The sequence below is a fragment of the Paramisgurnus dabryanus genome, chromosome 21, assembly GCF_030506205.2.
Source record: "Paramisgurnus dabryanus chromosome 21, PD_genome_1.1, whole genome shotgun sequence".
NCBI lineage: Eukaryota > Metazoa > Chordata > Actinopteri > Cypriniformes > Cobitidae > Paramisgurnus > Paramisgurnus dabryanus.
The window spans coordinates 7,254,091-7,265,758 of record NC_133357.1 but is presented as its reverse complement, the minus strand read 5'-3'; the positions used below and the strand labels follow the sequence as shown (position 1 = coordinate 7,265,758).

General features: G+C 34.8%; 2 protein-coding genes across 5 annotated transcripts in view; one reads left to right on the top strand and one right to left on the bottom strand.

Moving 5' to 3' along the window:
- The first annotated feature begins 1,726 nt into the window (after positions 1-1,726).
- myl9a (myosin, light chain 9a, regulatory) lies at positions 1,727-6,480 on the top strand. Its single transcript, XM_065269024.1, has 4 exons — positions 1,727-1,940; positions 3,086-3,292; positions 4,408-4,569; positions 4,971-6,480. The coding sequence occupies exons 2-4, from the start codon at positions 3,106-3,108 to the stop codon at positions 5,144-5,146; spliced, it is 525 nt and encodes a 174-aa protein (XP_065125096.1). The 5' UTR covers positions 1,727-1,940; positions 3,086-3,105; the 3' UTR covers positions 5,147-6,480.
- dlgap4a (discs, large (Drosophila) homolog-associated protein 4a) overlaps positions 6,070-11,668 on the bottom strand; it is a 131,224-nt gene continuing 125,625 nt past the window's right edge. For 3 of the 4 annotated variants that reach the window (XM_065269018.2, XM_065269015.2, XM_065269016.2), the window contains one exon: positions 6,070-11,564. In XM_065269018.2, coding sequence (XP_065125090.1) covers positions 11,346-11,564 — 219 coding nt within the window. In that variant the 3' untranslated portion in view covers positions 6,070-11,345. The remainder of the gene's footprint in view (positions 11,565-11,668) is intronic. The other variant, XM_065269017.2, reaches the window with a different exon arrangement.

Here is an 11,668-nt window from a genome sequence, read left to right as displayed (position 1 = left end):
AGGCTGCAGCCTTCGGATTGACAAACGGCCTGTGCATTTTATTCATTAGAGATTAACGTTTTTCTTTGTAAATTATCATCCAGAAAATATTAGGATACAGATATGGATATATAAAGATATTTCTATTTAATTTTTAAACATTTGATTTAGTCCTCTGCCTACCACTACGACCCAGAGTTTGGATAGCACCGGTCTGAAAGAGGCAATTTTATTAATACATTTATTAAGATTAATGAATCGGATTTAATTTCATACGTGCATATTTGACTGAACAGATTTAAACGATTATACTTTGCAGGCTATACATTTATCCAATAAGAAAAACAGCACACATTTAAATTGATTTTGTTGGACGATTCCGCTCTCTGAGCCCCCGAGCGCCCCCTGCAGGATTACAACAGTAACGTGCTGATGGTGACGTGAGGAGGGTGGGGTTTGATGGGTTCATTTGATTGGACACACTTAATGTCAATCAAAAAGATACGTGATAGAAGTCCTCCTGTAAAATATTTAAAACATCATACATTGCACAATGTTTAACAGATTAGTACCTCATGTACATTTAGATACGACTGTGAATTCATAGTGTTGTATTATGTGATAAAGTTTTTATATTTTTCTAATAAAATTATTTTAAAGTTATTTTTCAGATATTAATCTTAGGATATATCTTAAATAAAACTAAACCAAACTCTTATTATACTGTAAAATTCCTGAAATATTCTGAAGTGATTTGTGATCTGTTTTTGAAATTAAATCATCTCACCTATATCTATCTATTAGTCGTTATACCTACTGAAAAAAAAACAGCTAAAACTGGTTAAAAAGGTTTTCTTGTTTCAGCTGTTTTAAGATGATCCTCCCAGCCTGGTCAAGCTGGTGGGTCAGCTGGTCTTCCAGCATGACCAGCTAAGCTTGACCATCTTAAAAAGTGACCAAAACACATATGGACCAGCTTGCTACACCAGCTAAACCTGCTAAAACCAGGATGGGAGATCACAGAGGCATTGCACAAGATCTCGGGCCCTATGCATAGGCAGTCCTGATGGGCCCCCATGCCCCACCCTAATAATATATTCCAGACTTTTCAGGGGCCATCTCTTCCTTTGGGAGATCAGCATAAGCTGGTGAGCTGGTTTTAGCATCTTTTTTCAGTAGGGTTTGATGTTCATGTCTGCTGAAATGACAAAAACCTCTTTACATTACCATTTTTATTTATGCTCTTGAAACGTTCTTCCCACAAGACTTGTGTATAAATGTTGTATAAACAACAATTATTTTGTAAATGCACAAGCATTGAAAACTATTTAATTGTGACCGATTTGTTTTTTCAGTCATTATTCAGTTGTTTATCACATGTGTGTTTTGGGTAGTAGTTTAATTCATCCTCAGGTCTTTAACCACCACTACTTCAGCTGCTGCATATCATATTTTTGTTTAATTTATGCAACTGCATTTACTTGAAAAACACCTCATATAATTATTTTAGTCTTTAAATACATCCAGTTATGTCTATAAATATTTGAGAAAGAGAGGCATAGACTTATTTCTGTATATTCTTCTTAAATCTTTTTCCTGTAATGTAAATCCTTTATAATGACAGCTTTGGCCTTCATCCATACAGTACTGCCAGTGGGAGTGTTTCTCTTGTACTCTTAGTCATTTATTGGCTAAATAAGGCCTTCCTCTGACCAGACCCAAGCTATTGTGAAAACACAACACTGTTTCACAGGATATGCGAGGTCTGCCGCTCTCGGATTCCTTTGCCTTGTATGGCTAAAGGCTCCAGACGCTCCCGACTGCTGGATTTTGACCTTATTGGCCGGATCAGGAACAGGGAGGTGTGGAGACAAGAGCTGAAAAACTAAACAAACTTTCCTTCACCCTGACAGAGGAACCAGCACAGACAGATTCCCAACCTGATTCTACATAGATACAAGGTAAAGTGAATGTTATAATGTATTTAAACTGTTAATAGTTAACAACTTAACTTCTGAATAGTTTGCTTGATATGTGTCGATGCATGAGGAATATGCATTATGATCGTAGTAGATGATATATGTGATGATGTTTAAAAACAGTGAACATACGAGTGTTTGTATGTATAGTCTGAAAAAACTGCATCCTGTTTTATTGCAATGGGATTTGCATATGTAAAATATAATGCTGTACAAAGTATTTAAGGTTATTTCATGAGATTCGTCACAATGTTAAAAGATTGCTGTAGCTAGTTTTACTGGCAACAGTTTGTTGAAAGATAAATGAACATTAAACATTAACAAGATTTTGTTTTTACAGAATAAAACAATAAAATAACAGCCTCATGAAAAGCATTCTGGGTACCAGAAATCCAGAAATTCTCATCAACCTTTATCTGTTAGATTTGGTCCCCGGAATGCTTTGCTTTTATTTTAGTTTTATTCTGTAAAGATAAAAACTTGTTTATGTTTAATGTTCATTTAACTTTGAAAAAGTGTTGCCAGACAATGATATAAACCTAAATCTACAGTAAGTTACCGGTAACCAGCTGCACATATTAAAATACATGGACACATGCTGTATCCATTAAACTTTATGTCCACAGCATTTTGACCAAAACCAAACTTTGCTTTCACGTTTACGTTTTAGAGGTGATGTCATTGATGCATGATGTGTTATGTGATAGATTTGCAGTCTTGATTTCCCTCCACAGAAGTGATCAGATGTCTCTATGTACCCTGTCAGAAAAAAAGGTTTAAAATTGTACCTTTTCTGTAACTGGCGTGGTACCCTCAAAGGTTCAGTTTCGTACCTTTTTTGCTATACAACACATTGAAATGTTGTACCTTTTGGGGTACAATATTATACCTTAAAGACTAATTTTGTACCAAATAAATGTTAGTGGTACAAAACATTTAACTGTACCTTTAAAGGTACAAAATAGGTCCTTAAGGTATGTACCCCAAAAGGTACAACATTTCAATGTGTTGTATACCAATAAAAGTTACAAAACTGAACCTGTGACGGTACCACCCCAGTGACAGAAAAGGTACAATTTTAAACCTTTTTTCTGACAGTGTATCTTTAATCTGTTCCTTTATTACAGAACCAAACCCTGTCGCCAACATGTCTGCTGCCAAACGTGCCAAAGGAAAGACCACGAAGAAGCGCCCGCAGAGGGCCACGTCCAATGTGTTTGCCATGTTTGACCAATCACAGATCCAGGAGTTTAAAGAAGCCTTTAATATGATCGATCAGAACAGAGACGGCTTCATTGATAAAGAGGATCTTCATGATATGCTGGCATCTCTTGGTAATGTGCCATTTCCAAAACAAATACTAGTTAGATTTGGTCTGTAATTAGTTGAATTAAAGACGTCCTGAACACCGTTCACACCAATTTATAAAGAAAATGTCACACAAAGAAAATTAAGGTTTAGGGCTAGATTTTAAATGACAACCCCCCAAATCGTTCTTAATAGTTATTATTGTTGCCAATACTTTAAAGGGTCCTTAATGCTTTTATCAACATATGCCCTGTCCCAAATGGCACACTTCATGTGGACTTTCGGTCTCGTGGCCTTAAATTGCGCGTGCTCACTTAGTCTACGAGTCCGTAGTGTGTCCCATCTGTCATTTTTACGCTTTGAAGTGTGCTCATCAGCGCCTCCTTTGTCCCCTTGCTGCGCTCTTCAGTGAAGCCCGCATTGCAACAGGCTTCGCGCACTTTCCCAAACCAGAAGTCCTTGCGAAAGAGCAATCGGACCAATCAGAGGACGGAAGGGAGGAGTTCACACTGACGAGCAACTCCTCTACCTATTTCCGGTGTGACGCTCGAGTCTTTCCCAAAATACAACTCCTGTGCACCCACGTGGACTCGCATCAAGGGTCCCTAAAGTCTGGACTACATGATGTCATCAAAGTGTGGACTGAGGAGGACCACAAGTCCGGAGTGTGTCATTTGGGACAGGGCCAGAGATGTAAATAAATGTGAAAAAGTTCAACCCAGTAACTTAATATTGGTAAACCATTCTCTGCAAGCATTTGAAAAATAGTTCATTGAATTCTGGCTCCCCTTGTGATGTCAGAAGGGGATCTTATTATCCAGCCATTTAATGCAAATATCAGCTCATTTGCATTTTAAAGGACACACCCAAAAACAGCACATTTTTGCTCACACCTACAAAGTGGCAATTCTAATATGTTATAATAAATTATCTATATGATATTTTGAGCTAGAACTTCACAAACATACTCTGGGGACACAAACGATTTATTTTACATTTTTAAAAAGTCCCATTGAGAGTGTCCCCTTTAATACTTATACAGAGATTAACAATATCATTAGTTTTGCATTCGTAACTTGAAGTTAGGACTATAGGTTTAAAATGTGAATTTAAAATGTTTTCATTGTGTTTGTTTTTGAAGGTAAAAATCCTTCTGATGAGTATCTGGAGGGTATGATGAGTGAAGCACCAGGACCCATTAACTTCACCATGTTCCTCACCATGTTTGGAGAACGTCTGAATGGAACGGACCCTGAGGACGTCATACGCAACGCCTTCACGTGTTTCGATGAAGAAGCCTCTGGTACAGCAGGATTAAAGTTATTTTAAACTTTATTCTTAAGAACTGATGCTCTCGGGAATAAAGACGGGTCATTTTGTGAAACAAACCTCTTTTTATTTGATAAGATAATATCCTCTTTTTATCAAAATGTGCACATTTGTTATTATATCAAGACGAAACACAGGGATGGGCACTGGCCAACATACAAAATAAAGCTTCTGGATTTATATGTCCTGTATATGTCTAATGATAAAATGTGGTGCAAGATATGTCATAGCTATTTATCATTAAAGTAATTTTACAGATATGAACATGAGGGACACACATGGCACCCACTTCAATATTTTGGCAATTCATTCTTATAGATGTTCAATGGTTTTGATGTTTGCATGTAATCATCTAAGTGATCTCCAACCCTTCAGGTTTCATCCATGAAGATCATCTCCGTGAACTACTGACCACCATGGGAGATCGTTTCACGGATGAAGAAGTGGATGAGCTTTTCCGTGAGGCACCAATCGACAAGAAAGGAAACTTCAACTATGTAGAGTTTACTCGCATACTCAAACATGGCGCCAAAGACAAAGATGACATGTAAAAAACTGAATTCATGATATATCATATCTAGTGAGATTGATCACTGATTCAAGAACAGTATTTAGTGAAAGTAGGCTAATTATTTATACCTTACATCTTACCAGGTTCAGACCAAAACAAGATACAGATTATATATCTATACACTGTAAAAAAATATTTGTTGGTTCAACTTAAAAAGTTAGTAACTCAAAAAAGTTGTGTACAAATTTCGTGTCAATATGTCAAATCAACATATATATTTTTGTTTACTTTAACTTAAAATTTTAAATTGATTTTATAAGTCAAAACTTAAAATAGTAGGTTGGATCGACTTGCAAAAACCAAGTTGTTTTAAATTCATGCTGCATTTTTTTTACAGTGTATAAAGTTTAAAACACTTTTTTTTGTTGAACTTTTTATAGTTTAATATCACAATATATATAATTACAGTATAATAAAAAAATCACTGTTTAACTACTGTTTAAGATATTTATCACTTCATAATGTCTCACATATTACAAACTCTGTACACTACATTATATATAGTTTTACATTGAAAGAGAGTCAAAAGCCGTATCGAGCATCCATAATATCTCAAATCTAAAATTATACATTTCTCTGGCCAAAAATATATTTTAAATATATGCTAAATACATTTTGAAGAAAGTAAAGCTTAATTCAATATATTTTTTGAATTTGAAAATATTTTTAGTTTTAAACTTTATATAACAAAATATATTTCAAAATTTCAGGGCAACAAATGCATTTCTAATTTAACAACCCATACGGCAAAAATATATTTGTCTTACCAAAATATAAAAGTTTATAAAGTATGTATAAAATATTAAATATTTTTTGCAGTTGAAAATATACAGAATTTTTACCATTACAAAATTTTCTCTCAATGGATGTGAATATAAATGCTTAAATATATATATATATATATTTTAATATTTACATTTAGACATTTACATTTGCAACGCAAAAAATCATGGGTTTGAACCCAGGGAACACAAAATGTATGGCTTGTAATGCACCGTAAGTTGCTTTGGATAAAAGTTTCTGCCAAATGCATAAATAATAATATATTGGTGAAAATTACATATTTGCAAACATATTTTAAAATACATTTTAGCATTCAGCCATTTTTGTGTATCTTTTAATAAAATTACATTTAAAAATATATTTTCGTTGTAAATGGTAAAGTGACCTAATTTCCTCAGGATTATTTTGCTGGTATTGAAAAAAATGTGTACATTTCAAAATATGTATTTCAAACATTTGAACATTTTGTTTTACAAAACGAACCTCTGGTTATACAAGCATCATTTTACAATAAATGTTTTTTTTCCAGTGTATCCACACAAGCTTGTCTTCAATCAAATAACAAAATTATAAAACTAAGTCACATTGCAGATATTTTTCAGGTTCTGAAAGAAGTATAATCTGTATTTTGTATATGACTCAATAACCTGGGCTTATGTTGAACATATCTTTGAATCACCAGATAAACAGTCTGAAGTTAGATAACAGACTGCTGGTTACGCCCGGCTCCTGACAGGATGTGACATCATCAACATGATTATAAACAACATAAAAACAATGAGCAATATTCAAAAACAGGAGCGGAGCGAAATCGGTTCATTGTATTGAATTTTACAAATGATTTACACAGAAATCCCTTTCCGACTGAAAAATTCAGCAGCATAACCTTGCAGCTGGTTTAAGCTGTTTCTCCCAGCCTGACCACGTCAAAAAGTGACCAAAACACAGCTATACCAGCAAAACCAGCTAATACCAAGCTGGGAGACCGGCTTATGCTGGTTTAAGATGTTTTTTCAGTAGGTTTCAATCAATGAGACACAATAAACAATTATCACATCCACTGTTTTCTTCTGGTCTTGTTAAATAAAGCTTTTTTATTGTAAAAGAAATATTTCCACAACAATCCTACAATCTACAGAGTGTAACATTGTATGCATCTATATTACTTTAAAACGCGAGTTTTGAAAAATAATAACCATGAACAATATCTATAGCAAATCTATGTTTCTCTGGACTCTGAAGAATAAGATTTGGGTCTGTATGCATATTCAATTTAAGTATTCAGATATTAAGACTCTCTCGAAAAACAAAACTGGACCACCTGAATACAGATCAAATTCCCATATCAGTACCAAACCAGCTCTTTTTTAGTTACACGTGGTGTTAAAAAAAAAAATTGACCCAAAATTAAATCATCTTTCATTTACTCACCCTCTCCAAACTCACAAAGTCATTTTGTGTTTCATGGAAGATCAACATATACAAGTTTAAAATGACATATAGGGTGAGTAAATAATGGCAGAATTTAAATGTGGGGTTCACAAACAGGCAATAATCCCCTTACATATGATTTAAACAGAGGAAGATGATGACACCTGTATCAGCCCTCTCCATCCGGTCTGAGAAACATCATTGGTTAGTTACAGCAGACACAAAGGCAGTTAAGAGTCCATTAAAAGTCCTGCGGTGACTGTCCGTCAGTCCAGTGTAGCCCTATTTGCGTTTGATGGTCTGGAGTTTATAGATACTCAATGGAAAGTGATGCGAGTACTCAGTCTTTCCACAGGAATAAAGGCTGTAAGATTTGGTAGGGGAGATATTGCTGCACATGCAGAATTTAGAAACTTGTGCTGAGTATTAGTATTCGTTAAAAAAAGCACTCGTCGCGTAAATCGGGACGTCTGGCACAAACAGATGAAGATGTACAAACATGATTTACAAGCGATTCTTCACACTACAGTATTTTTGCTCAACACGTGACGTCACCTGCTTTTACTTTGTATTATAACATTATTGCTGAGTCGAGTGGTAAAACTTTGAGTCTAAACATTCAGCGTTCTGAGCCGTGATTGGTCCGGATATTTTGATTAGCTGGAAAAAGCTCGGATCTCTGCACAGATTCACTTTCTCTTAGCTACAGTACAACAATGACAAAACACAAAAATGAATCAATCTAGATGAGACTTTGGGAAATCTTACATACGGAATATACCTTTACTGACATTTTCCATATATAGAGATATTTTATTTGCTTATATCTATGCACTAAAAAACCCTGTAGTGACTCAGTTTTGGTGTATGAAGTTCTGACTCACTTCAGCTTTGATTCAAACTTCTTTTGAATTTTTGCACATCTAGACTCATGGTGATCCCTTCTATAAAGAAAAGAAAACTGATGCTTAATAATCGTGTCAAAATATTCCTGGGAAAAAATATTTACTGCTTGTTCACACATTTGGCAGATGCTTTTAACCAAAGTGTATTAAGCAAACTTGGTGCTGGGCAAAGATTAATCGCGATTAATCGCATACAAAATAAAAGTGATTTTTTTTGCATAAGATATGAGTGTGTGCTGTGTATAATTATTTTGTATATATAAATACACACACATTCATGTATGCATTTAAGAAACATTTACTTGTCTTTATATATTTATTTTAGTGCTGGAAAAAGAATAATCACGATTAATCGCAATCAAAATAAAAGTAATTTATTTTGCATAATATATGAGTGTGTGCTGTGTGTAATTATTATGTATATATAAATACACACACATTCATGTATGTATTTAAGAAACATTAACATGTGTATATATATTTATTTATTTTTATATATTCTATATTATATATAAATTAAAAAAGTATATATATAAGTTAAAAAATCTGAAATGACTATATGTATGTGTGTGTGGTTAAACATACATAATAATTACACTCAGTACACACACACACATACTATGCAAAAAAATTCACATTTATTTTTAATGCAATTAATCGCGATTAATCTTTTCCCAGCACTAATTTATTTATATTATATATAAACAAAAAATGGATATATAAATAAAAATGTTCTGAAATATATATATGTATGTGTTTGTGTTTAAAAATACTTAATTATTACACAACACAGACACATATTCTGCAAAAATGCACTTTTATTTTGTATGCGATTAATCGCGATTAATCTTTCCCCAGCACTAAAATTTGTACGTGTGTTCCCAGGAATTGAACCCACAACCTTTGGACTGCTAACCCAATGTCCTACAAGCTGAGCTGGGAACAAAAGTTAGCCATAGTGACTATCTAGTTTATTGCAATTATCATTTTACTGCTAAACAAAGACTATCCAATCTGATCAGACCTGTAACTAGCTGATCTAGAAACAGCAAAGTTATCAGATGCAATGCACAAGACTTTTGGCTCTTTCCCAAACTTCAGCTCAACTTCTGGTTAGTGTTCACCGTGAAGTTTATAGCCTACCAGTTTGGGCTTCCGAATCATAACATGTCAAAGGGGAAACTTTACGGCCTTCACAAACACACGCAACAGAAAGCAATAAAAGCACGAGTGACTCTTTCAGCTCCTAAAAGTGCAGCGTTTCATTAATGATGTTAAAAGTGCAGAGACAACTAAAGGTCAGATTTTTTTTCAAGACTGTGACATATTTAACTCTTTCCCCGCCATTGACGAGATATTTTGTCAATTAAGAATAAACATTTTCCTGCCAATGACGTTTTTCTGACGAGTTTTTACAGTAATCTGTAATTCTGCTATTATCCACTAGATAGTGCTGTTACCAAATTTATAAAAAACTGACTCAAAAACTAATTTAATTCATTTTAAACTCCATGTATGTTTTGATAATCGTTCTGAAACTGATCTCTAACAAAAGTCCTCTACAAAAATAAAATTATTTCAGCGTTTTGCTAATAAAATTAGGTATTTTTGAAGAAACCTATGCATATCTAAGAAGTTATAAAAAGAAAACAAATTAAGGTTTTCCCCCCCATTTTGTTTGTTTGAAAGCAGATGGTCTGTTCTTTCTTTTCATATATTTGTATGTTTAAATATTTATAAAAGAAAATTTTCCTGGAATGAAAATTTTTAGAAAATCACAAAAAATGGTAGCGGGCAATTAAAGAAAAAGACTAGCGGGCCGGGGAATGAGTTAAACATTACTCTGTATACAGGAAATTTCTCCAAACCATACCAACAAGTTCTGAGTAAAGGATGTTTTTAATATCAGTAAATAAAAGAAATCCTTCATCACAAGTGATGAGCTCGGATTGGTCACACAAAGACGGTTTTACTCTCATCGCTTGAACCGACTGGAAATCATCTAACCGCGGACACAAGCGTTTACCACATGGAATGACTGGACCACAAAAAAAACAACTTAAAAATAATATAATAATAATAAAATTAATAACAATAATATTACAAAACTAAAGTACAATAATCATTCATGAATTTCTAAAACATTTATCATAAAAACAAATCTAATTGGTCGTTTAAATCCTACAAAAATAAAAAGACACAAATCGACGAAACAGAAAGAGTGTTTGACATTTTCTATGTGCAGTTTTGTGAAGAGCAAAACAAGCGGTGCGTTTACTGGAGTGATAGTGTTGATCGAAAGCATTTAATAAACTAATTGGACAAAATTAAGAACTGGAATCTGTGCTATTCACGTCTTCAGATGATTTGCTTTAGTAAATATCAACTATCTGCTGTACCGTCCTAACATCTACCGCAGAGCTTCAGGAGCTCAGATCGTCTGCTTGCTAAAAATCATTCGTCATTCAGACGCGTCTTGAGTTACTACTCTTGCTTCCAACGAACACACTCCATACGGCAGCGGAAAGCAGAAGCAAATTCAACGAAAAGAAAACCAAACGTGCGTTTGTGAGAGCAGGAAGACTGTGCTGATGAAAAACAAGTGCACACGTGCAGGGTCCTGAGTGCATGCTGTACAACCCACTCAAAATAACCATGAAGAGAATCGGTGAAGGTTCGGTGATCGTGTGAAGCGGCTCGTGTGACGCGTGTAAAGGGTCGAAGTCTTTTCATCAGAGATATTATCACAATTTACAGACAAAGTCTTGATATAATCCATGAGATAATTCACTTTTATAACATTTAGCATTTTAACAAGGTTAACAATAGAAACAAATGTCAGGGGGAGGTTCTTCTGCGGCAGCGACCACGACGCAGTAGCGTTCAAATTTCATTCGAGTTAATCCGTATTTTTTGCTCAACGTTTTCTGCACTTTTGCACGTCACGCAGATCCGATGCCGGTACGCCGGGGTTCGAGTGTCCGTGCAAGGAAGAGCGTTTCTTCGTAGGGAGACGTATTCAGAGGTGCACAAGGTGTGAGTGTTTTATTTCGTAGTCGCTTAGAGTCGCGTCTGTGCCTCGGGAACGTAAATCTCGATGCTCTCTGCGCTCTCCGTGGCCGAGTTCTGGCGCTCCGAGACCGCTCGCTTCGCCGCCATCAGACGTTTTCTGGCTTCCTGTCGCTGCTTGTCAGAATCGCTGCTCTTTTCCTTCCCGCTGTTGGTCTTCACCTTCACCGTTTTCTTTGGTGTGTGTGCGGAAGCGGCTTTCTTCTCCTCCTGAATGAAGACAATCATTTAAGCGTTATTTTCTTTTATTATTTTCTTTTATTTGTTAAATTAAGGATCTGTATAGATAATGCCAAAAACACAGTAATTTATGC

What these genes read in the sequence shown, in the direction of transcription:
- myl9a (XM_065269024.1), top strand. Translation starts at nt 3,106, where the DNA reads ATGTCTGCTGCCAAACGTGCCAAAGGAAAGACCACGAAGAAGCGCCCG. An exon ending in TGATATGCTGGCATCTCTTG is followed by an intron (nt 3,293 to 4,407) that starts GTAATGTGCCAT and finishes TTGTTTTTGAAG; the next exon opens with GTAAAAATCCTTCTGATGAG. An exon ending in TTTCGATGAAGAAGCCTCTG is followed by an intron (nt 4,570 to 4,970) that starts GTACAGCAGGAT and finishes CCAACCCTTCAG; the next exon opens with GTTTCATCCATGAAGATCAT.